Genomic DNA, 27,855 nt, shown 5'->3' with positions numbered 1-27,855 from the left:
GGGACAAACCGGCGCGCCCGAGCGGAGAGCAAGGCGGAGCGCGGGCGCGGGAGACTGAGCGGCAGACTGCGCGACACTGCGTTTAACCGCGCGCAGCAGTTCGCGCTCTGCGGCTGTGACCCGCGGGCTGCGCGCACTTAAACGCAACTAACGAAGCGTGAGGGAGATTAGATGGAGCGATAGGAGCGCTAATCTGGAATTAAAGTGGGGCTCTATGATGAAGAGGCGCGCAGAGATCCCATCAGCGCTCGTGCTTACAGTTACACCTGCCGGCCGGCAGCCGCTACTGCACGCGCTTCGCGGAACACACAGTCCGGTTACATCATTCAGCAGCGGAACCGGTCAGCACGGTCCAGTTCAGATCAGATCAGATCAGCTGCACCTTACGGGTCACTTCAGTATCTGAAACGAAACATTATTATTATTATTATTATTATTATTATTATTATTATTATTATTATTATTATTAAAGGTACTATTAACAACAACAACAATAATAATAATAATAATAATAATAATAATGATGATGATAATAATAATAGAAGTGATAGTATTTTATTAAATAAACATTGCCATGTATTTTATGTATATATTTTTAAATAATCGGATAAATTCAATGTTGGATTTTATAGTTTAATTATATTTTGTTTTATGTTATGGCTGGCATTATTTATAGACAGGCTGACGTCATTCTCCGCAGAGCAGTGGCTGTCCACGCGGCGAGCGCTATCGTGCGCGACCTGCGCAGTTCCTTCCCTTATGTGTGTGTGTGTGAGAGAGAGAGACAGAAAAAGAGAGGAAAAGAGAGAATAAGAGAGAAAAACAGAGACAGAGAGAGAAAGAGAGAGAGAATGAGAGAGAGATGAGAGAGAGAATGAGAAAGAAAGAGAGAATGAGAGAGAGCAAAAGAGAGAGAGAGGAGAGAAAGAGAGAGAGAGCGAACGGGGAGAGAGAGAGTCCTGGCTCAGTAGTGAGGAGAAGCTGCTCTGTTGTGATTAAAATATTGTAGTGAGTGTACTGGGTCACTCCAAATGACATCAGAGCCACATCACACAGATCAAAATATGAGGGGGAGGAGTGAAGAGACTAGAGTGGGCTGAATTATATTAGAATGAATGAATGAACGGATAAATAAATGAATGAACGAATGAATGCGAGCTAATTAAATGACTCTTCCCAATGTGTTTTCACAGTGTTAGAAAGTTACACAATCTAAGCAAATGTGTTTATGAATGAATGAAATTAGACCATTTAAAGCTTAAAACAGCCTAAAACAACAACATTTCCCACGTTATGTTCTCCAACTCACCTTCATTTCCCAGTAAAATATAATCTTTTCATTTCAAGTAGATCACATATTATGCTGTGGTCAGAGCAAGCTTGAGTCATTCAGCTACCCAAATTACATGCAGCAATGGTAAAGAGCCCACACCTTACATTTTTCATGTATTTAATTTTTGCCCTTTCAGGTCCACATATAACATTTGTGGTGTTTTATGTGCCACACACACCTTCTAAGCCACTTCTCCTTCGAGGTCACAGGGGGTGCTGGAGCCTATCCCAGCTGTCATCAGGAGACACTCTGGACAGGTCGCCAGTCCATCACAGGGCAGGCAGGCAGACTCATTCACTCACACCCAGGGGCAAATTAGCATGTCCAAACAACCTGACCGGGGAGAACATGCAAACTCCACACAGAAAGGACCGTGGTCACCCGGCCGGGGACTTGAACCCAGGCCCTGCTTGCTACTCACCACGCCACCGTGTATAAGATAAATGAACTCTATTCAGATTGAGCTCTCTTTTATTGAGCCTCAAGCAAAAAGCACTCAGAGCCGAAACACTCTTTATAACTTCATTATAAGTGGGTGGAGCCGGATTATATTGACTACTGTAGGCTAAAAAGGTGGATATATGGATCTTTTTGATTTCTGATGATGCCTTAAACATATAGTTGTACTATGAGAAGATTTGTTAAGACTCCAGGAGGGAAGAGAACTCTGAGAACTGGCAGAAGGCATAATTGTCTGTTTTTCAGGGTTTGGGCCCCTTAGGTCCAATGAAGGGTGATGTCAGTGCTACAGAATACAAAGACATTTTAGACAGTTATATTCTTCCAACTTTGTGGCACCAGTTTGGGCAAGACCCTTTTCTGTTCCAGCATCACTGTACAAAGCGAGGTGGAGCTTGGAGGAACTCTAGTGGCCTGCACAGGTCGCTGACCTCAGCCTCATTAAACACTGTTGGGATCAATTGGAATGTCTGTTGTGAGTCAGGCCTTCTCATCCAACATCAGTGCCTGACCTCACAATCTTTTGATTGAATGGGCACAAATTCTCAAAGATATACTCCAAAATCTTGTAGAAAGCCTTCCCAGAAGAGTGGAGCCTTTGAAGTTGCATATTAACGTCCATGGTTTTGGACTGAGATGCCCAACTAGCTCCACTTACTACATAGGTGCACTTTCTAGTTCTACAGTTACAAACTTTAACTTACTCTCCCCCCTTACTCGCATCTTCAATGTTCAGGACCCCCACAGGACCACTACACAGCAGGTATTATGTGGGTGGTGGATCATTCTCTGCACTACAGTAAGACTGATGTGGTGGTGATGTGTTAGTGTGTGTTGCGCTGGCACAAGTGGATCAGACACAGTAGTACCGTTGGAGTTTTTAAACTGTGTCCACTCACTGTCCATTCTCCTACCTTGTTAGTCTTCCTTGTAGATGTAAAGTCAGGGATAGAAGCTCATCTGTAGCTGCACAGTTTGTGTTGGTCATCATCTAGTCCTTCAATAATGGTCACCGGACGCTGTTGGCTGGGTAGATCTCTTTGGTTGATGGACTGTTCTCAGTCCAGCAGCACTGCTGTGTCTGATCCACTCAGAGCAGCGTAACAAACACCACCTCCACATCCGTGTCACTGCAGTGCTGAGAATGATCCACCACCCAAACAATACCTGCTCTGTGGTGGTCCTGTGGGGGTCCTGATCATTGAAAACAAGGTAAAAGGGACTAACAAAGTATGCAGAGAAACAGATGGACTACTAAGTGCACCTACATGGTAAGTGGAGCTGATAAAATGGACAAAGACTGTAGATACAAGGAGGTGTACTTAATGAAGTGGCCATTTGATGTATATAGACATATTTTTTTCCACTTTGTATTTTACGTTTCATCATTATTCTCAGCATCATAATCAGCCACTCACTGAATCTCACTGAAAGACATTCTGTGTTTGTTAGTTTTTTTATTTGTCTGTTATTCCATCTTTACCCAGAGCTGCTGTTTTCACTCAGTGGCCTCTCTGAGGTGGACAGTGGTTCAGCTTTTGCCTCGCACGCTCATATCACACAGTCCAGCTGAAGGAGGCTCTCCATCTGCAGACCACAGCCAATCCCAGCCCCCTCTCCAATCAATAGGACACTGATGTCTCTCTCCATCTCGCTGACAGCTGCTCTTTCCCCCTCCTTTCTCTTCCTCTCTCTCTCTCTGCGTACAATTCAGGACAATTCACTTCACTTCACCCAGTCTCTGTTTGGCAAGACCTTGGACAAGTATATTATCACAGAGGCAATTTGAAATGAAAAGAGAGGGAATCGTGCTGAAGTAGGCAAAGTGTTCACTGCTTGTAAGAACTTAGGAGGAAGGGACTGTAATTTACCTTGTGTTCTTGGGTCAACCTACCAAAATACGGCAATCTGCAACCTTTACATTACAGACAGCAGTTAACCAGTTAGAAACAGTGCATATTTCTCAAATGCATTTTTCAAATGATGAGAGGGAAAACCTTTCAATTTCAGACAAACAACAAAAAATTATATGCATTTATGAATGCATTTAGAGATTTACACTGAAGATTATCCATTTTATTGATCTTTGGATTCTCTCGCAGGCCCATTTATGCGAATTCTGATGGAAAGCAAATAGAAACACATTTAACCTACTCTCTCAGAAAAGGTTACTGAACGGTCATAGGGGTGGTAGCCTTATGCATGCATCCTCAGTACCTTTAATGAGGTAACATTATTGTACTATATTCCATTGCAAATCTGTTTTTTAAGTTGTAGATTCCACACACCCTGTTTTGTCGTCAGACTGTTTGTTTTATTGTTCTATTTTAAGACATTGAGCCATTAAAATACACAAATGTGTACTTTACCCCTGGGAAAAGATTATTTAAGGTACACCGTAACCTTTTGACTCCCCATTTTTGCCTGAAAGGGCACACCCAAAGCAGCACTGTTCCCTTTGGGCTACTTTGGGCTACTGTGATATGTGTGGCCACCACTTCTCATGGTGCTGTGGTGGGTGAATGGCCCACAGGCTCCCAATTCACCACACTTGGACACCAGATCTCCCTTTCTCATTGCTGTGAATTTTACTGCAAATTCACACACAAAAACATTTACACTCTCCGCTCACTCCACAGCCAGAACCCGGCAGTCATTTCACCCTACACAGTTAGTGCAGTTCCGCTCATTGAGATCTGGGGGTGTGAAGCGACACAAACCCTCCCATATCAAAGAAGGAACAAACTCCCTTGATTGTCCCCTTTCCCTCTTAAACTGATAGCCCCTCCCACATTGGATCCAGATCATCAGGTCAGCAGAATTTCAGTCTAGGGTGAGATAAAACAAACAATACACATATAATGTTAGAATAGTACATACATACACACTATGGTCATTTCTCATCACATATGCATGATGCACATTCAACATATGAACAGCACTGATCAGCTAGCATAATTTAATAGTTTGTAGGGGTGTGATGCAGTGCTGGTGATGTGTTAAGGTGAACTAATAAAGAATAAAGAAGTCACGATCTTGGCCTCTTTTGAAAGGTGACGCTCTCAGGTTTTTTTCCAACTGTCAGAATAATTGTATGAATTACTGGCACAGAGCAACAAAGGCAAGAATGGAGGAGCTTCCTTTTGACTCACAGATCTCTAAACTGATCTCTGACTCTGTTATCAAGACCCCATGTTTTGGATTATGATTTGTGGGAATTGAATTCTGAGATTTCAAGCTTCCTAGTAATGTATTGCTAAATGTATTGACAGAAGTGTGCTGGTGCAGTGATTAAAATGGCTGAACTAATACCATATTATTTACCATCTGTTACATATGTTGGACCCCCCCCCTTTTTTTTTCTTTTTTTTTTTGTGTTGCTCCATATATACACAGGAAAATGCAAGTTTAAATGCTTATTGTGACTGCATACTCTATCCTCTCTTAAGATGTCTCTTCCAGCTAGTGCAAAGGGTATGGGAAGGGTGGGGGGGATGTTTGTTTGTTTGGTTGTGTACTGTATACTGTATATCGTGAAAAAACCAATAAATAAAAGTTAAAAAAAAAAAAATGGCTGAACCGTTGAACTGTTTATACTTTGACAAATGAAAAATGTACCTGCACAGTATTTTTGTCTAACAGTGTAATTAAAAGCTATGACTGCTCTGGAATGCAATACATTCTTCTGTTTTCACGAAGACCTGAATTCATCAGCAGTTTTTCATAATTTTGTAAAATAACATAACAACGCCCAGCTCTAAGTCAACCCTCCCTCTGTAAGTGTGACTGTCTTGTTAAAATGTAAGTGTAAAAATTAGATAATGACAGCTTGATCTGAGGAAGATTTCTCTTTTTTCTTTCTTCATCATAGGTGGGGTTGTGAAGCTCAGCCTCAGAGACCCTCTTCTGCAAAACTGCTAAAGTTTTTAAAGTGCGCTATTCACTTCTGACTAAATGTCACTGAGGATGTTTTCTACTGCATAAGGAATCTCTGGTACCAAAAAAACCCCAATTCTGCCTTTTCTGTTTTGAAAATGGTTCTACATAGCTATAGAATAGGTTCTGCTAATATTACAATGTCTTCTCACAATGGAAGAACCATTTTCAAAAGGTATAGAACTCAGAGCCATTCCATTTCACAACACGGCAAATTCAAACAATGCATTGTACTGATGCATTTTATCTGTGTGTAAGCTGTAATATTTTCTTCCTTCGTTCATCAAATGTTTAAGGCTTACAATCAATAAATCAACAGATCAACAAAAACACACCCATGGGCCTCAGCGGTCCTCACATTTTTGCAATACTCGCACAACAGCCCCTTTGGAATCAATGTGTCTTTGAAGTCTAGCTCTGTGGACCCCCTGTCCCACACAGTTGCAGCTGTTTCATGCCTCAACAGAGTAGATTCAGCATATCAGGAATGATCAAACTTTTATAAGATGGATTATGTGCTTTGGAGCGACTGCATGTTTTTGTATAGGGTTCTCTAATATATTTATAGCCTATAAACTCTCACTAGAATTTGAAATATTACATTATTCTTCTGTTTATCTACATATCATATATGTATGCTCTTTAAAAAGAAGGTTCTTCAGTGGCTCTTTAGCATAAGGAATGAGTTCCATGAATTCTATATAGGACCAGTTCATGCTTAAATGGTTCTTTGCATAGTAAAATAGCTCTTAAGAATATGCTGTATGTGTTGTATCTCTGTGTTATAGACGTACTCATATTAAACATATTTAACATTTCAAACCTTTTTTTCAACTGATAACATCACAATGAGAAATACCAGGATACTAAAATATGTCAAATATATATTTTATGGCTTCCTTAAAACTGTTTAAAATGGGAAAAAATGAAAAAACCTCTACAAAATCAGTGCTTGAGTTTCCGAAGGCTAAACACATCAACACTGTTTCTTCAATTCAGCATGTTACTTTCTTTCAAAATTCATTTATTACATTTCCATGCGTAAGAATAACATATATTCATGACCACAGGGGTGGGATTTGTTAGTTTTTTCACTTTTCCAATCCCATACGTTTGTACATCTCGTAAACACAACAAAAGATGCAGATACTCATCGAGCGCAGCGCATCCTCTGACTATATAAGCTATTTGGCGTAAAAACATCAGCCGTGCTCAAAGTGTCCTCAACACGCCATCAAATCCACATCGTTAAAAAAGCCACAAGCCGTGTGTGGCGTGCACTCGGTCGCATCTCTGCCGGGACTCGAACCCGGAGCCTCTGGATTAGAAGTCCAGCGCGCTATTCCATTGCGCCACAGAGACTGGGCCTCCTGATTCGTCGTTCAGCGAGCTCATATCTCTGATTCCTCATCCGCATCCTCTGCTCTGCAGCATCAGGACCAACGCGCTGAACCTGCACTTCTGCGCCGCGCCGACAGAGGGCGCCGACCACCAACTCACACTTAGAAGCAATGGCGGACTGCACTCACGCTGAAGCGATGCGCTGGGGAATATTGACCTAAACATACGTTTACTTTTTTGTTCTCCTGCAACCCGGTTTGTGTTGAAAAGAGCCACAGTTTACACACAGCTCAAGGGTTTAATCTACGCAGGACGGACTTCGTTTCGGCAGCTCAGAAAACAGGCTCAGTCTCAAACAGCTCTCTGCTCCCTACATAGTGCACTATGTAAGTCATGAAATAACGACTTATACGCACTCATATCGTGCATTATATGTCGAATAGAAGGCGGTTTACATTCAACTATAAGCTGTACGACTCTCCAGCCAAATGTTAATGCACTATTTGGGTGTAGAAGCCATATGTTCATGCCCTGTGCAGTGCACTACTTAGGGAGTGAATAGGGTACAGGGAGCCAATTGAGATTTATCCAGAGACGCTGGAAGACAGGCTAATTTCATTCAATAATTTACCATTTATTGCAATATCTGCTTTGAGATGCTGTAAAATTAAAACGATTCCACCGATTTGTGGAAATGGAGGCCGGATGACGATGTCGCTCACTCTGGCAGGACGACAAAAAGGAGATTTGCTTGCCTCTGAACTAAATCTGCTTAGTCCAACATTCGGCTGTACAAGAAAAAATTGATCTGCGTGTTGATTTAATACAGAGCCAGTAAGGTGACACGGTTATTATTCTGTAATAAGGCTTTGCCACAAATTACTACATTGAGGCCACGAATAAATGTTTTGAGGCCACAAACTAATATATTGATGCCACATATCACTTTATTGAACCTACATATTACTATATTGAAGCCACAAATAAATATATTGAGGCTAAGAGTTAAGAGAAACTTAACTCAACCCTTAATGTATTCATTTGTGCCTAAGTCTTATTTAAAAAATGATCACAATGTCAACACATAGCCTAACACATAACCTAACACAAAGCCTAACACATAGCCTAACACATAGCCTAACACATAACTTAACACATAACCTAACACATAGCCTAACACATAGCCTAACACATAACCTAACACATAACCTAACACATAACTTAACACATAACCTAACACATAGCCTAACACATAGCCTAACACATAACCTAACACATAGCCTAACACATAGCCTAACACATAACCTAACACATAGCCTAACACATAGCCTAACACATAACCTAACACATAACCTAACACATAGCCTAACACATAACCTAACACATAACCTAACACATAGCCTAACACATAGCCTAACACATAGCCTAACACATAACCTAACACATAGCCTAACACATAGCCTAACACATAGCCTAACACATAACCTAACACATAGCCTAACACATAGCCTAACACATAACCTAACACATAGCCTAACACATAGCCTAACACATAACCTAACACATAACCTAACACAAAGCCTAACACATAGCCTAACACATAGCCTAACACATAACTTAACACATAACCTAACACATAGCCTAACACATAGCCTAACACATAACCTAACACATAACCTAACACATAACTTAACACATAGCCTAACACATAGCCTAACACATAGCCTAACACATAACCTAACACATAGCCTAACACATAGCCTAACACATAGCCTAACACATAACCTAACACATAACCTAACACATAGCCTAACACATAGCCTAACACATAACCTAACACAAAGCCTAACACATAACTTAACACATAGCCTAAGAACTGATTGGAGTATATGTGTCATCAGATACTGAGACACAGCACATATGTAGACATATGTATGTTCAAATATTCAACTCTAGCTCCTTTCACACTTGCTCTTCATTATTCACTATTTTAATTCTTTATTAAACTCATTCTATTTTGTCCCTTATTTAAATATTTTTCAGGTCTGGTCCAAATTTGGCCCAATACATCACTGGTCCAAAAAAATTATGCCTGAATTGGCCCACAAATGTAGACACAAGGCAAAACGGTATGAAGCTGACTGGCATCTGGCACTATTCTGGACTGCACATCTAACATCTGCCCGGTAGTCAACCAACACTCACGTAGGAAAGCTGGATTTGGATTCACAGGCCACCAAATTGAGAAAACTCTTCATTTATTTGTTAATATATTCACTTTTCTCTGTTATAAACCTGAATATGTTCAAGCCCTTATACTTTCTGACTTTCATTCAGGTGTATGTTTGGGGCCATACTTGGATTATTTAAAAAAATATTTATAAAGTTTAATAAATTTCTTGTACATATTTTACCATAATATCTTTTGTTAACGTTCTTCTGAGTAAACATTTAACACGTCCTCTACAGGGAACTACAGGGAAAAAATAGCACAACAAATTGCTTTTGTGCATGAAATGTGCCATATGAACAAATTTGCCTTGCCACAATGTCACCAAAATTTTGACACAGTGCCCATATTTTCACTTAAGTACAGTTTTGCTACTTTTTCCACCCTGTTGAAATCTCTTCATGCACGTTCGTAAGATTAAATGAGGTTGCCTTGCAACTATGAGTAAACCTGAAAAATAAATCTGTTGGAAATGTGGCTAAATGTGGCACTTCTACAACAAGAAGTACATGAAATGCAGTGTCACATAAACCTACACTGCCACAAACTGACTGGGCAATGGGCATCTACAGGAAAGACTAAGCTATCTGAATTGTTTTGTCTATTAGGATGATGTGAGTAAGAAAAATATCTCTCTGATTGTTCCATCTGTAGAGGCAAGAAGTCTTGGTGTGACTCTGGATGGCCAGTTATCGTTCTCACCTCACTTCGCAAACCTGACTCGGTCATGCAGATATCTCCTATACAACATCCGTAGGATCCAACCCTTCCTCACCCAAGAGGCCGCCCAGGTGCTAGTGCTGTCTCTTGTCATCTCAAGGCTTGATTACTGCAACTCGCTCTTGGCTGGTCTTCCCATGCAAGCCATCAAGCCTCTGCAACTCATCCAGAATGCGGCAGAGCGGCTCGTCTTCAATCTGCCCAAGTTCAGCCATGTCACCCCACTGCTGCACTCCCTTCACTGGCTTCCTGTAGCTGCCCGCATCAGATTTAAAACCCTAATGCTTGCCTACAGAGCCAAAAATGGACCAGCCTCTACCTACTTGATGGCAATGGTGAAATCTCAAACTGTACCACGAGCCTTTCGAGCTTTGAGTACAGCTCGGCTTGACCCGCCATCCTTCAAGGCGCGTGGAAGACAAGCGTCGAGAATGTTCTCTGTACTGGCACCCAAGTGGTGGAATGAACTCCCACTGGCTGTCTGAACAGCAGAGTCTCTTGCTGTCTTCAAATGTAGACTGAAGACACATCTCTTTACACAGCACTTAAATGAGCATTGAATTAAGTATTGTTTGCAATATATTGTGCTGCACTTGTATATTATTTTATTGGATTGCACTGTGTATTGTAGTTTACTGTATTGTATTATATTGTATTGCATTGTACGGCACAGAGTTTTGTGTTCAGCTCTGTTCCTTTTTTCTGGGTATCTACAGTGACTTTTGTGTCTAGCAGTATCTGAACTCAGGACCGTATTTTTCTCTAAGCTTTTGGTAACTAGCAAAGATGCTTTCTCTAGATAGACAAAGCACTTCTTGCAAGTCTTTGGGATAAGGGTGTCTGCTAAATGCTGTAAATGTAAATGTAAATAAAAATATGAGAAGCTGAGCTGTAACTGCGGTCATTTTGGTTCGTATTGTAATTAAAAAAAACAGCATGACACGGGACTGCTTTTTTAGGAATATTTAAACATATAGAATACCTGCTGTGTTCAGGTAAGTAACTTGGTGATTAGGGCTGCTGACTAGCAGGTTTGATCCCAAGTGGACACTGCAGGAAATGGACCTTGCACTGGACGGCTGCCGTTTGTAATGTTCTTGCTTACTAAGCACAGCTGTTGTTGTGCCCTTAAGCAAGGCACCTGACCCAGGAGTACAACCCAGTTCACCCCATTCTCCTGCTCGAGGCCATGCTTGTAAATGAGGACATGTTTCTCAGCCACCATTCCCTGGTAAAACAAAGGTTCCCTTCAGTGATTTGACAAAATGCACAAGCATCATTGTTAATGTCTTGGTGGAGAATTAAAGAAAGTGCTTATTCACCAGAATACTTAGTATTTCATAAAGCAGCAGTAAAACTTTATATCTGGAAATACTCCACAGAAAATCACTCCTGATAGAATGGGAGTAACTGCATATGTGTAAGGTTTCGTGCCCAATACCAAGCATAGGCTAAAGGGGTATAAAGCTCCCCAGCATTAAGCTGTGGAGCAGTGGAACTGCAGTTTTTGAGCAATGGAGCACCACTAAAACATTTGAGATGAGTTGGAGAGGACTTTATGATCCAGAATTAACTGAATAACAGAAAAAACCTGGAATAACATCAGTATCTGACCTCACTAATGCTCCTTCTCTGCATGCAATCAAATCCTTACTGCAATGAGGCTGTTACTGCAAAAAAAAAAACCCTCCCTATTAGCACCCTTGACTTCAGAAGAAGCGTTGGATAAGCAGGCGTCTACAAACATTTGGACATATAGCACACTTTCTTACACAGTAGCCATATTACACAACATGTTACAAGGGAAACGATGTGTCAGACATCACACAGCACATTTGTTACAATTTCATGTAATAGCTGCCATTGAAGGGCAATTTCACTGATATTTCCATATGTCCACATAATGCACTCTGAGGTGTAAACCAAATCATTTGGAAAGTGTTGAGCTGAGAGGCATTTCAGAGAAACTTAGATACGCATTTCTCTGTAGTGTTTGTGGTGGGAACCAGGGGTCATGATGTCTACAAGACTACAGCCATTGTATCTATTATCAAAAATGAACCAACATGTCGTGTTACACTATATTTCCACAAGTATTCGCTCATCTGCCTTCACACGCATATGAACTTGAGTGACATCCCGTTCTTAATCCATAGGGTTTAATTTGATGTCAGCCCACCCTTTATCAACTTAAATTTATCTGGCAAGGCTTTCCACAAGGGTTCGGAGTGTTTATGGGAATTTTTGACTATTCTTCCAGAAGCGCATTTGTGAGGTCAGACACTGATGATGGATGAGAAGGCCTGGCTCGCAATCTCCGCTCTAATTCATACCAAAGGTGTTCTATCGAGTTGAGGTCAGGACTCAAGCAAGTCTTCCACACCAAACCTGCTCACTAATGTCTTTATGGACCTTGCTTTTTTCACTGATGTGCAGTCATGTTGGAACTGGAAGGGGCCATTCACAAACTGTTCCCACAAAGTTGGGAGCATGAAATTGTCCAAAATCTCTTGGTCTGCTGAAGCATTAAGGGCTCCTTTCACTGGAACTAAGGGGACGAGCTCAACTCCTGAAAAACAACCAAGAAGTACCGTTCTCCTGGCACCCGCCTAACCCAGCCTCGTCTATCAGATTGCCAGGCGAAGAAGTGTGATTTGTCACTCCAGAGAACACATCTCCACTGCTCTAGAGTCCGGTGGAGGCTCTTTATACCACTACATTCAACGCTTTGCATTGCGCTTGGTGATGTAAGGCTTGGATGCAGCTGCTCAGCCATGGAAACCCATTCAGTGAAACCCATTCGCTCTCTACGCAGTTCTTGAGCTGATCTGAAGACCACATGAAGTTTGGAGGTCTGTAGTGATTGACTCTGTAGAAAGTTGGTGACCTATACGCCTCAGCATCCGCTGACCATGCTCTGTTATTTTAGGTGGCCTACCACTTCATGGCTGAGTTGCTGTCATTCCCAATCACTTCCATTTTGTTATAACACCACAGTTGACTGTGGAATATTTAGTAGCGAGGAAATTTCACAACTGGACTTCTGTGAGCGACCCATTCTTTCACAAATGTTTGTAGAAGCAGTCTGCATGCCAAGGTGCTTGGTTTTATACATGTGGCCATTGAAGTGAACAGCTGAATTCAGTGAATTGGATGAGTGACTGAATACTTTTGGCAATATAGTGTATATTGTGACCGTCAGGAAAAAGCTTTGTATGTCCATTTTTGATGTCTTTTTCATTTTTTGACCTAATCTGAAAATACCAGCTGGCACGTGTATTGTCTCAACATTTCTTTGTTGAATGAAGCAACAAAAATGGTCCAAAATTATAAGGCATAAATAATTTCTGTATTAATTTCCATCTAAAGTTAAAAATGTTTTCCTTCTCCTATAAAGCTGCCAATTTGGAGATGAGGTTTTGCTCCGAACAACGACATATAATATCGATAATAATAAACAGTGATAAATCTGAGCAAAACAAAATGTCTTTGCATATTATTTACTATTATACTCTTGCATACTACTTACAACACCCTGTATGTATGCACCTTTCAATTTGCTACTACTTCATGTAAAAACCATTTCTATGGGAGCTTCTTTGAGGCTTTTCAGACAAATGTTGAATGAACAATTCTGAGTCAGCAAGTTTCTCTAGACTGAACTGTTTCATATCACACCTCACTGAAAGATTTTGTTTACCATTTAATTATGTAGACATCTGCTAAATGTGTGGAATTCTGCTTGAAATCTGCAGGCTTTTAATTGGTTAATATACAGAAAATGTTTGTTTATTAAAGGAAGCACGCAACAGCTCATGTAGATAAATTTCTTAATTTATTGTATTAATGAGGGCCATAAAGACCATTTCAAGACAAGACACACAAAAACAAACAAAAACTTCTCTCGCTTTCTCAGCTGTCATTCTTCATCTCTTTTCTTCTACTTCTCCTCTCTCCTGTGTTCAGAGTGCAGTGAGGGCGAGAGAGGTGAGGATGGACAGAGTGATAACGATGTAGCCAGAGCGATAGACCTCAGGTATCTTCAAGCCCTTGCCCACATCCCATGACTGAAAGAGAGATTGATGAACTCTAAATTAATAAATGTCCAATATCTATGATTAAATATTGACCAATATCATTTTAAAGCAATTCCAATGTTTCATTTTTGCGATAAAATAAATGTGACGGCTTGCCAGTGCAGTTCTGCCTGACTTAAAGTAAGAAATGTAATTACTGCATGTCATTTTACAGCATAGACTCAAAAAACTTTGGTAGCTTTGCGCCAGCCTATAACAAAGGGTTCACCTGAAAAACGCTAACATTGCTAATATCAAATGGAAGGTTGAAGGGGTCAGGTAGCATTATGCAAATGAGATCATACTAAGAGGTCCCTCTGGCAAGAACTGCTCTTATTCTTCCCCAAAAGACATGTAGCTACATTTGTCGGGGGAAAATTATGCAGGTGCATGTGTCTGCAGGGGAAATTACTGGAGGTAATGTATGTATATGTATGTGTGCATGTAGGTTTTTATGAAAACGAGGTAATATAAGGACAATGCTGCTGTGATTGTGTATGGGTTTACCAGGTGACGGATGCCATTGAAAGTATGAAAAGCCACAGGGAAGGACACAGCAAATTTGGAAGCGGTGATAAGAGCAGGACCAAAGGACAGGGAGTGGATCAGGTCCAGGTAATACGGAAAACTGCCCGGCAACACCAGCGCAGCCAATGCAAAGGCAGAAATACCTGCAACAGACAGCACAATTAGCAAAAAAGCAAAAATCACATCAAAATTTTATGTGAGCTGATGCCGCCAGACAGCAGCACATGGCTAACCAGCTAAGTTGGTTTCCTTTATTGAATAATTTACAATTATTTAAAAAAATGCACTTAATTTACATATTTGACTGGAGGAACTATTGGCACAGTAGTGCAGGGGTGCCCAATCTCAGCCCTGGAGATCTACCACCATGCACATCATGCTCTAACAATTTTGTGGGTATCTTAACTTTGGAGCCAGGTGTGTTGGATCTGAACTTTTCAATGTAGCAGATCTCCAGAATCAGGACTGAGCACCCTTACAGCAGTGGAACGCAGCCATTTTTTTGTCCTCTGTAGATGACTTTTTTTTTTAAACTGTATTTTCCAGACCTTTCATATGATCATAAAAGTTGTTCGTTTTCCTTTGAGAGTAGATGCTGGGTCTTACAATAGGCTGTGTATCCTCTACCGAGGACAAACTATTCTAAATGTTCATTTTTGTAGCAGTTGCAAATTGTTTAAATCCTTAAAGCATACAGAAAATTAGACAATAAAAACACAGCATTTAAAAATACACAATTTTATGCCCAAACTGAGGAAATACTACAGTAATTTATTACAATTGATTCTAGCATTCTAAAATCACTGCAGTTGAATTGACACCATTAATGCTGTTGGACTACTCTCAGTCACGCAGTGACAACAGTTTAACAACTCCAGCAGCACTGCTGTTTCTGCTGTTTAAACTCATACCAGCGCAACACACACACTAACACATCACCACATCAGTGTCACTGCTGGAAAAAATTTAATTATGTAGACATGATCCACCACCCAAATAATATCTGACCATTGAAGAACGGGGTAAAAGGGAGTAACAAAGTGTAGAAAGAAACTGATGGACTACAGTCTGCAACTGTAGAACTAAGTGCAACTATATAGTAAGTGGAGCTGATAAAATGGACAATGAACGTAATAATGTCCCTAATAAAGTGCTCGATGAGTGTATATATGTACACTGCTCAAAAAAATAAAGGGAACACAAACAACACAATATAACTCCAAATAAATCAAACTTCTGTGAAATCAAACTGTCCACAGGAGATGACCTGCAAAATGACCTCCAGCAGGCCACAAATGTGCATGTGTCTGCACAAACAGTTAGAAACCGACTCCATGAGGATGGTATGAGGGCCCGACGTCCACAGATGGGGGTTGTGCTCACAGCCCAACACCGTGCAGGACGCTTGGCATTTGCCAGAGAACACCAGGATTGGCAAATTCACCACTGGCGCCCTGTGCTCTTCACAGATGAAAGCAGGTTCACACTGAGCACATGTGACAGAGTCTGGAGACGCCGTGGAGAGCGATCTGCTGCCTGCAACATCCTTCAGCATGGCAGTGGGTCAGTAATGATGTGGGGTGGCATTTCTTTGGAGGGCCACACAGCCCTCCATGTGCTCGCCAGAGGTAGCCTGACTGCCATTAGGTACCCAGATGAGATCCTCAGACCCCTTGTGAGACCATATGCTGGTGCGGTTGGCCCTGGGTTCCTCCTAATGCAGGACAATGCTAGACCTCATGTGGCTGGAGTGTGTCAGCAGTTCCTGCAAGATGAAGGCATTGAAGCTATGGACTGGGCCGCCCGTTCCCCAGACCTGAATCCGATTGAGCACATCTGGGACATCATGTCTCGCTCCATCCACCACGCATGTGTTATTTGAGTGTTCCCTTTATTATTTTTGAGCAGTGTATATAGACAGACAGACAGACATACACACACACGCCTGTACTACTGTGCAATAGGTTTAGGCACCTGACAAAATTAGATTTAAAAATAAATAAATAAATCCTTTGAGTAGTATTTGCACAGAAAAACAGTAACTTTATGATTGATCTACTAATTTTATGTTGGTTAATGTATTCATTTAATTTCATTTCCAAACCTCTCTTAACATAGCAGCAGAATTATTTGTAGTTATTGGCAAAGAAATGGTTTGTCTAATTAATGCTTCATTAAGTTAAATCAAGTATGCTGGAGATCTACCATCAAACTTCGTTTGGGACAAAAAAAAACTCAAGTACTTTTTTAATGTAAGTTAATGTTGCAAGATTTTGTTGTGAAATTTAAACCCAACTGAAAGCCATTTTCAAATTATGTTGAGAACAAAAAAGAAAAATGGAGATAGAAAGCTAATTTTGATGGCTCTCAGATGGCTAAAACTTCTGCACAGCACTTTATATCTGTATGTATATTGGAGTGTATGTATATGTGAGTGTGTGTGTGTTTTACCTCCACTGAGAGCTATTCCTGTTCCTCTGTGAGTGATTGACATCGCCATGGGGATTGACCACCTGCAAGACAGTTACCATAGTAACCCTAGCTCCTGGCATGTTACCATAACGATGAAAAAAAATGTTACATACACACACACACACACACACACACACACACACACACACACACACCACATGACGAAAATCTAACAAGACTGTAATTTCTTTATATTCAATGGATGAAAAAGTGAAAATGAAATGCCAGAATTACTTTCCTTTTCACTAGCATCAAGTGAATGCAAGACCTTTTCAATGACTGTCAAAAGTTAAAAGGGGAACAATGAAACACTCAATTACTCAGTTCAATTTCTTTATCTTGTAATTATTTATAAATGGCTTAAAAGCATAATACCCACTTAAAATGCCTATCAATATTGACACAAACACACAAAGTATGCCTTGAGCTAACCACAACACAGAGTTCATTACATAATTGTGCCATAGAGAAGGGGATGTGTTAATTGTGGTCACAGGGTGCATGAAGTTATAATGCAACAATACTTTGAAAATAGAGAGTGATTGACCTTTAAAGGCAAAGTGAACTGGAAATTAAAATGCATTTTCCTTGACATGACATTTCTGATTTTTTCTGAAACACAGTATCAGGAAGGGCCTCTGAAGTAGTTGAGCATTTTCGCTCAATGATAGCTGAGGGTGGTGGGAGATGAAGCTCAGTATTATTGGTTAACAAATGTTTTCTTTAAAACCTGTGTTTATTTACCTCCAGTGTAGGGTACAGGTGCATAACAGAACTATAGTGCTGTGAAAAAGTATTTAATTTCTTCTATTTGTCATATTTGTCATACTTGAATGGTTCAGATCATGAAATTAGTCAAAGATAACTCAAGTAAACACAAACACAAATGCCGTTTTTAAATGATGATTCCATTTATTGAAGGAAAAATGCTGTTCAGCCCTACCTGCCCTAAGTGAAAAAGTAACAACCCGGCCAGTCTGCAGTGACAGAACAGGAGGGGAAAGTTCAGCTCCTCACTGCTTAAATACACTGCTCAAAAAATAAAGGGAACACTCAAATAAGACATCCCAGATCTGAATGAATGAAATATTCTCATTGAATACTTTGTTCTGTACAACGTTGAATGTGCCGACAACAAAATCACACAAAAATCTTTAATGGAAATCAAATGTATTAACCAATGGAGGCCTGGATTTGGAGTCACACACAAAATTAAAGTGGAAAAACACACTACAGGCTGATCCAACTTTGATGTAATGTCCTTAAAACAAGTCAAAATGAGGCTCAGTATTGCGTGTGGCCTCCACATGCCTGTATGACCTCCCTACAACGTCTGGGCATGCTCCTGATGAGATGGCGGATGGTCTCCTGAGGGATCTCCTCCCAGACCTGGACTAAAGCATCCGCCAACTCCTGGTTGGTGGATGGAGCGAGACATGATGTCCCAGATGTGCTCAATCGGATTCATGTCTGGGGAACGGGCGGGCCAGTCCATAGCTTCAATGCCTTCAACTTGCAGGAACTGCTGACACACTCCAGCCACATGAGGTCTAGCATTGTCCTGCATTAGGAGGAACCCAGGGCCAACCGCACCAGCATATGGTCTCACAAGGGGTCTGAGGATCTCATCTGGGTACCTAATGGCAGTCAGGCTACCTCTGGCGAGCACATGGTGGGCTGTGCGGCCCTCCAAAGAAATGCTACCCCACACCATTACTGACCCACTGCCACCGGTCATGCTGAAGGATGTTGCAGGCAGCAGATCACTCTCCACAAACCTGCTTTCATCTGTAAAGAGCACAGGGCGCCAGTGGCGAATTTGCCAATCCTGGTGTCGCATCCTCGCATTGATGTGCCATCCTGGATGAGCTGCACTACCTGAGCCACTTGTGTGGGTTGTAAAGTCTGTCTCATGCTACCATGAGTGTGAAAGCACCACCAACATTCAAAAGTGACCAAAACATCAGCCAGAAAGCATCGGTACTGAGAAGTGGTCTGTGGTCCCCACCTGCAGAACCACTCCTTTATCGAGTGTCTTGCAATAATTTCTACCTGTTGTCTATTCCATTTGCACAACAGCTGTGAAATTGATTGTCAATCAGTGTTGCTTCCTAAGTGGACAGTTTGCTTTCACAGAAGTTTGATTTACTTGGAGTTATATTGTGTTGTTTAAGTGTTCCCTTTATTTTTTTGAGCAATGTACATTTAGGGCATCATTATACCTTCAAAAAGGGGAATGACAATTATTTATAATCGCCACCAAAAATTCTTCGATACGATATGAAGCTGAACTTAGCTTTTTAATTAGTTTTTCCTGTTCTACCTTAAATGGTGCAGCAACCTCAGGTACTAGAAAGAAAAATTTGCCAGGTAGCGACCAAGACATCACCGTATTACTAGCAATTCTATGCGTGTTATGATGGAAATGACCATAAAATGCTGTATCTTACAATACAGTGGCTTTTTAACAGAAAAAATACTTACATTAATCTGTCTCTTTGGTCGCTTGTGCAGCCATCTTGCCGGTGATTCACATAGCATTCTGGGAATTCCCATAACACTCCATTTGTAATGCCTCTGAAAAATCTCTGTTTGATGGGTCATGTAGCCCAAACACTTCACCCTACTCCTCCATCTCAACAACAATCAAACCCTACACCTAGACGTGAACGTGCAAAATGGAGTGGTAGGGCTACGTGTTAGGGGCAAGGGGTGAAATGGGATTGGGCCAAAGTCTAACATGAATCCCATTGAGATGATGGGGCAAGATCATGAAGGGGCAGTATAAGCTCAAAAACACTTAAGTGTAGCTGAATTAAAACAATTCTGCAAAGAACAGCAGGCTAAAATTCCTCTACAGCCATATAAAAGACTCATTGCAAGTTATCGCAAACTTGTTACTCGTTCGTTACTCCCCAGGGTGGCAAAACCAGTTATTAGGTTTAGGGGACAATTACTTTTTCACATGGGTGATATAGGTTTTGAATGTTTCTTCATCTTCAATAAACTAAATGATCATTTAAGATACACATTTTGTGTTTACTCACATTGTTCTAAACTCATTACAATTTGTTGGATCATCTGAAACATTTCAATGTGACAAATTAGAAAAAAAAAACAGAAGAAATTGGATGGGGATAAATACTTTTTCACAGCACTGTACCTCTACCTCACAACCTGCTCCCATCTATAGGCCTGTGGTGTATACATGGATGTTTTGCCTGATTAAGACTGCATAAATCCATAAATAAAAAATAAGAGAGCTTTAAAATATTTATCGTTCAGACATTTATCTTTATTTTTTAAATATATGTATTTTTTTCTCTCTCGCTGGTACACTCTGCTCAATATGACCAGGAACATGAACGAACAAGGTCTACTTTGATTTCAGACTGACTTTGATCTCATAATTCAGTAATGTTTCCTGACACTGTTCATCTGTACTGCTCACTTCTTTGTTTTACACTGCAATTCAAAAGTCTTCAATTAAATAAAAAAAATGGCTGCACTTAAATATATCAAATGACTAATACGATATAGAGTTGGGCCGTATTTAAAAATGCTGTATGCTGGTATTTAACAATGACAAAGTGCTTTATATTATTTCAAATGTCTATTCCACAAATGAATGGACATCCACATTCCACCCATTGTTTTAGATCCCTGTAAAACTGCAAGTGTAGTCAGCACAGCATGAGAGTTTTACTGGTCACGACTCAAGAGAGAAACTATGAGAGTGTATTTAGTTTTTTGGCAACGTTGCTCACAACAACCACCACCAAAAAAAAAAAAAAAAAAACAGTTTCTAGCCAGGCATCCACATTTGACTATTTTAGTAACAGCTAGTTTAAACACAGCAGAAACACTGAAGCCGCAGATACTGCATGGTTAACACTTCCTCTTCAAAACAGTTTGACACTGCAGACACCAGCCACAGCTTATTGGTGCTACCTAGAACCCTCGTTAAAAAGAACCATAAACAACTGTGGCATGCGCCTGCCTCCCTAGTACTCAGCCACGACATGCCTCGGTGAGGATGCCGGTGAGAGAGCTGCGAGTGCGGAGGGGGCGGAGCACAGAGCCCGAGCTCCCCTGATGGACGCGAGTCATGGGAGCTACGGGAGGCACCAGAGGAAGGAGCGAGTACCGAGCTCTGCCGCCCGGGCCTTGCCCCCTGTTACGCAGTGAGGCCACTACGTTCGACCCAGGCAGCTGAGCTGCCAGCTGGGTGCAACAATGAGGAGGTGGAGCGGTGAGCTCTCATTCCCTCTCGGCTCTGGTGCTCACGAGCTGACCTGATTCTCATCTGGTTGGCAGCGTGAGCTCCTTGAAAGTGAGCTGAGAAGGAACAGAGTGAGAGGGGGACAAGCGGCAGCAGCAACAACAACAAGAGACTGAAGAGCCAGCTTGAGCCACTGAAAAGTGGATGGCTTAGTGTTGGTTTTGGTTGTGTTTATTTTGTGAGAAATTAAAAGTAATGGCTGCTGCCACCCTAAACCCTGCCTCCAGCGTCCACCTTGAGCCCGGGGTAGCACATGCCGTGCTACAACAACACATTGTCCATCAATTTCACGATGCAAAAAACCCTTTAAGCACACAAATGGTTCAGGGTTCTAGATAGAACCACTGTGTTCAATATAGAATCCTCATTAAGGATCTACATTTTTGTTCTATTTTATTTCACTCTCCTGTGATGACTGTGAGGTTTTATGTACTAATTAATTCATTTTTGCATGACCATTTTCCAAACCCTGTCTTTCCCTTATAATTAAACAGACTTTCTTACTGTAAGACTGACATATGTAAATGACCTCTGCTCTGAAACACTCCTTTTACCTTCAGCATGAATGGACAGAGCTAAACTGCTGTCAGCTGAATAGGCGTACAAACTTAAATGAGCTGGTTTTCATGACAACATAAAAGCAGTGATTTCAAAACAGGCTATTTTTGCAGTTAGGTTTCCATGTACAGACTGCAAGGACTGGAGAGTGAACGACAAATTTTAAACATTTCATAGGGTTCACACCACAAGCATCAGATTCGAGTCCTCATGGACCAAAACACTGCAAACTTCAGCACACTGCCTCATTAAAGATTCCTGATTCAATTTATCAGATAATTTGCAAGGTCACCCCTCAACAGAAATAAAGACATATGTAGCAAGCTCTTTAATAGAAAATTAGTTCTCTCTAGTTCGCCTCTTTGGTTCTTTGCCAGTTCCCCAACACAGTGACTACTGCCCTTTAAGTATCGACATTGTGTTACTTGTAAATAATCTACAATGTCTGATCCCCCTGTTGCCCAGGCCTAGCTCTTTAAATATATTTTTGACTGAGCTGCAGTGAAATGTCACGACACAAAGCTGCAGTCAAAAAAAAGATGTAAAAGTTTTACTAAAAAGATGGACAATTTTGTGCAGGAAAAATTGAGCAATTTCTCGTTCTATACGTCTGGAGGTACGTTTAATCACATACGCCTCAGGTACAGGTCACCTATTATGCTAACTATAAAGGTGGGTGGCAAAAATTACAAACCATGGTACATATTCATGATACAGGCATCACAATATTTTGCTTTTCTTAGGTTTGTAATCATGGACAAAATGCAGCTGCAAAACAGCACCACAACAATTACAGGCTATGGAAAACTATTAGTACAATGACTTTTTTTTAAATTCACCGTGTATATCTCTGCTGTCGGAAGAAAACCTTGTATCTCCATTTTTGTCATTTTCCAGTTTTTTTACATAATTTGAAAATGCCATTTGTCCTTTATATTGTGTCAAACTTTCGTGATGAATGGGTCAAAAGAAATGGCCCAAAATTGCTTAGAAATATGTTGGTTTCCTTTGACTTACATTAAAAGTAAAGTAGGTTTTTTCCTTCTCCTGTAAAGTTACCATTTTGGAGATATGAGGTTTTGTTCCGACAACAATGATATTATATATATAAATAACTTTTTATAAAGCAATATGGAAAAAAAACAAACAACTGGTAAAATTAATTAATAAGATAAAGCCATAATAGCCTGCCATCTAGTCAGCTACTTGTTAGTAATTAGTTTTTGTGACACATGCAGTTGTTCCGTGTTATAGAAATACTGATGATGTCTAGGATTTATATCACAGTAACACGTCATCATATAGCCCACCTTTAGCTAGCTTCATACCGTATTCGAAAATAAAACCTATGTTTGTGTTTTTCTTTCAAAACAATATTTTCTGTATGTTTTCACTGGGATATTCCAGTCTAATTTGTTTAAATAAAAAGCAGACATGCTGAAAAGTTTAAAATTCCCATCCCAACTCTTTGAGGACCAGTCTTTAGAACTTCAAAACAGCAGTATCACCACTTTAAGACCACCATGTTTGCTGAGAACATTATGATACTAAGCTATTCTTACGGCACTGTTTAGTATTATTGTTAGCATCGATCCAGTAACTTTCTGCCATGTCTGAATAGTCTTTTCCAGATATTTTTCAGAACTGAACTTACACTCCACTTATCTCTCTCTTACACACACACACACACACACACACTCTTACCTATAGATGGATATATGGGGAGACAGGGGTCTGTTCAGTTGAGTATTTTTTTCCCAGAATCTGTTCATCTCCTCTTTCGCTGAGGTTCCCATAGGAACAGCACTGAACACATACAACAGAGTATGTTTCGTGACATAAACATACATAAACACACAGGTCATCAGACAACAAGTACTATTAACAGTGTGCTACTATTGTAACAATTACTACTACTAACCTACAAGTAAAGGTGCAGTGTGTAAGATTTAGTGGCATCTAGCGAGGAGGTTGCAGACAGCAACCAACAGAATATTCGTCCCTCGCCCTCCCTTTCCAAGCGTGTAGTAGAACCTATAGTGGCTGTTATGTTTTTGCTTCTTTGACAATGAAGAATTCACCCTTCCTTGCTTTCTCTTGTGTTAAATATTAAGTTTAATACTCATTTTGGCTATTTGGCTAATTCTCAAAATTTGGCTTCTCAAACACAGTCAGACAGTTAGCAACTACTGATTCTTTTTCTTTATACATCTACCAACCTGTGCTTTAGCAGCACCCAATTCAAGCTGTCACTTTAATGTAAAAATGTGAAAGGTGCTCTCTAGGGCCTATGTAGATATAAAGGGCTTATTCTAAGCTAATGAAAATATAACGAATCATAGTGACAGGTGATTGTACACTATTGAAAACATGGTTTTGTATACTATATTCCATTTATGCTAATAGATCCCACTAAATCTTACACACTGCACCTTTAATTGTATATACTACACAATCCCAAACATATAGTAATGAACAGACATACATGGTTCTAGTTCTCAAAACTGGTTTGCCGTTAGTCATCAAATTTGATAAATATTGTTTATTGAACATAGCTGTCCGAATTTCCAAAATTAATGTCTATTAGGGTTGTAAAAATGCATCAATGCATCAGTGCGAAGGTGGCAATTCAATTAGTTTGATTTTGGAGAAACAATCAATAAATATGGATTACAATAATATTCAGTAATGTGTGAACTAGAGATGGCACCAGTATGAGATTGATATCAGCATAAAATGTTGGACATCAGTTGTATGAGTCGTTTGAGCATGACAGTCCCCTTTTAAATGCTCATCTTAAGTAAACTGTTTTATTATCTTTTTAAAACTAGTAGCTTTTAAAGAAAATTATTGGATCAGTACTGGCCAATAACCAAGCTTTCAATATCGGTATAGGTATCTGTATCAGAAAAGAAACAGTGTTTTCTCAAGTACTCATTTTTTGATCAAAATAATACTTGGGCTCATTTTTCCCCCTTGTCTTTTGTGTAAATCATTCCTCCAATCAGATTTGTATAATTTATGTATCCTTAAAAACAATTTTGAATACTACCAAATTTATTCAAACTGATTCAAACCATTGATCAATCTGAGATTTCTTGATTCACTGATGTGTTTACTAAAGAATCATAAACAGAATTTGTTGTGAGGTCAGATATTTACACTGCTAATATTTATACTTCCTGTATCTCAAATCAGCCTCATTTGTTTATCTATAGCGCTTTCCAGTGGGCATCCAGACTACTAAGTAAAGAAACTTCCCAACTGGAAGGAAGAGGATTCAATAGTGCAAGTCTAAACAAACAATACTCACTGCCTATAGAGTACGCTGAACTGCGTCCGTGATGAACATAGACCCTGCCGGGCCACCATCCTAGGGTACAGGCAAAGAACAAACACATTAGTTCTGTTAATAATGCAATTAATTAATGCCATAAAACAGGTAGATTTTGCACAACACAGTCCTAGTGGGTTGTTCAGGAGATATGGATATGTTAAGACCAAAGTCTGTTATCGGGAAGAATATGTCCTGTCCCTCTTCACCTATTGGACAGTCCTGAACTTTGATTTACCATGCTTCATGTAGGCTAATACCCACTGCAACAGCAACAGGGCAACAGCACTGCTAAATTTAGTGTCTTCTTACTCCGTCAGGTGTGTCAAGAGCATTTAAACACTAAACTTTTCAGTTTTGTGGACCAGAGAAACATTTACACAGCTGTTCATTTCTCTGATTGAGGACACTCTATGAACCACTCTACCAGACCCAAATTAAAGATAATGCTACACAAAGACTTCTAATAGTGAATGTCCACCAGCGTTACAGTTCCTCAGAAAATGTGGAAATCAATTCTATTTTTATTGCGCTCTAATGACTAAGGGTGACAGTGAAAAAACTCCCTGAGAGTATGAGGAGGGCTAAGAGGAACCCAGACTCAAAAGAGGAACCTCTCCCACTCCTACCTGAACTTCGAACACAAGCAGTGCAATTTTAGGAGTAACAACTGCTCTCAAATCACGCACTGGAAAGATAAGTCAAAACTTAAAAATATAAAAGTCTGTCAAGGATCTGGTAAACTACTGACTGTGTCAGACACATATATTATACATGTGTCATATCTAGATATATGTTAGCTAAAAAGTTCAAAAGCAAATGCTATGAAATGTTATGAAAAAGAACTGTAGTAATGCTTCAGGGATTGTGTACATGAGCCCTATAAAATCTTAAGAGAACCTAGACAATTGCTATACTTTACTACAGAACGCTACACAAGTACTGCACGAAACAGTACTAATGTAAGTAGATGTTGTTTTCACTGGCGAGTTCAAATTCGTGTGTGGAAACCTGGGATTGACTAACGAATGTGCAAATGACGTATAGTTAATGCCAATGTCAAACAGCTAGAGAGAGAGAGAGAGAGAGAGAGAGAGAGAGAGAGAGAGAGAGAGAGAGAGAGAGACAGAGAGAGAGACAGAGAGAGACAGAGAGAGAGAGACAGAGAGAGACAGAGAGAGACAGAGAGAGACAGAGAGAGAGAGAGAGAGAGAGAGAGAGAGAGAGAGAGAGTAAAGAAGCATTCATGTGAAATTAGCTGATAAAAGACCGAAAGCAGACGCCGGACTAACAGCTAACAAGCTAGCCTTACACAAGCAGACACACAGCGCTCGCACGAATAGCCTGAAAACACGGTGCAGCGTTTCAAAACTAAACTAAGACGCAAAGTTAAAGACACAACGTCATTTCTCAAAAGTCGTCTGGAGTGTAAACAGAACATATTAGGATAAAAGTCACTGAGCACTGACCTTAGTAGCAACGCCATGTTTTCTGAGGCGAGGAAGTGACGCAGGCGGATGTAGCAGATTTCCACAGATTTCCAGCAGATCTGAACACCGACACTGATCTTCAAATCAGGGATCGGCGGGAAGAAGACGGTTTCACTATGAGACAAAGTAGAGCAGATAACGGAAGCCCGTTTAAAAATATACGGCCATTTAGTAAGTGATAATAACAATAATATGTTTATTTTTATTTTTAATGAATTATAATCTACTCATAATTAATTAAAAACAAAAATAAATATATTATTGTTATGATCACTTACTATATTATTACACTATTATTATGTGCTTATATATGATTATACTATTATAATGTACTTGGGCGGTAGCCCTGTCGCCTGGGTCCTCTCTGTGTGGAGTTTGCATGTTCCCCCCTTGTCTGCGTGGGGTTCTTCCGGGTTCTCCAGTTTCCTCCCACAGTCCAAAGACATGCAGTCATGTCGATTGGACATGCTAAATTGCCCCTGGGTGTGAGTGTGTGAGTGACTGTCTGTGTCTGTCTGTCTCTCTGCGCTGCGATGGACTGGCGACCTGTCCAGGGTGTATCCTGCCCTCCGCCCGAAGACTGCTGGGATAGGCCCCATATAAATCCAGTCTCAGAAATCTATGTACATTTACACTGTTCACAGTAAATGTGTAAAACACACTCATTATACTATAAACAGGCATATATAATAACAACAAATGTGTATTCCTTTGATCTGTTACATTCCTTTTGAAATGTGTAAGATTTCTATATTGTTCACCATCATTTTAACAAGTTACTGAATGTGCAAGATCCATTTGTAGCTCTACACACTATAGAAATAGTATCGTTAGCCTCTCTATCTTCTGTTTTATTTATTTTTTTAAAATAATTGCAAACATAATTCACAATATGAATAGTAACAACAATAAACACAATTATACCAATAACAATCAACGCATGATTTAAATGTAATAAGAAATGGAAGCAGTTGTGTTGCTAACAACGACTTAAATGATTTACAGGATTAAAGGTAAAACAGTGTTAACAGTTTTCTCGCATACAATTAGCAAATACACAAAATGCGACTATCTAGTGTTCATACTAATGAAAGCT

At 40.2% G+C, this 27,855-nt stretch overlaps 1 protein-coding gene and 1 non-coding gene across 2 annotated transcripts; both read right to left on the bottom strand.

Annotated features, from left to right (window-relative positions):
- Window positions 1-7,016: 7,016 nt before the first annotated feature.
- Window positions 7,017-7,090, bottom strand: trnar-ucu. The gene has a single exon. It is a non-coding gene; the product is annotated as a tRNA-Arg (tRNA).
- A 6,747-nt stretch (window positions 7,091-13,837) lies between these two features.
- sdhc (succinate dehydrogenase complex, subunit C, integral membrane protein) lies at window positions 13,838-26,813 on the bottom strand. The gene is made up of 6 exons (XM_017699156.2): window positions 26,739-26,813; window positions 25,249-25,308; window positions 23,640-23,741; window positions 17,075-17,136; window positions 14,603-14,766; window positions 13,838-14,086 (listed from the first exon to the last, which is right to left on the bottom strand). Exons 1-6 carry the CDS (start codon window positions 26,753-26,755, stop codon window positions 13,982-13,984), a joined length of 510 nt encoding a protein of 169 aa, XP_017554645.1. The 5' UTR covers window positions 26,756-26,813; the 3' UTR covers window positions 13,838-13,981.
- Between the last annotated feature and the right edge of the window lie 1,042 nt (window positions 26,814-27,855).

The sequence above is a fragment of the Pygocentrus nattereri genome, chromosome 19, assembly GCF_015220715.1.
Source record: "Pygocentrus nattereri isolate fPygNat1 chromosome 19, fPygNat1.pri, whole genome shotgun sequence".
NCBI lineage: Eukaryota > Metazoa > Chordata > Actinopteri > Characiformes > Serrasalmidae > Pygocentrus > Pygocentrus nattereri.
Note: the sequence above shows the minus strand (reverse complement) of the source record. Positions and strands in the feature narration are given on the sequence as shown.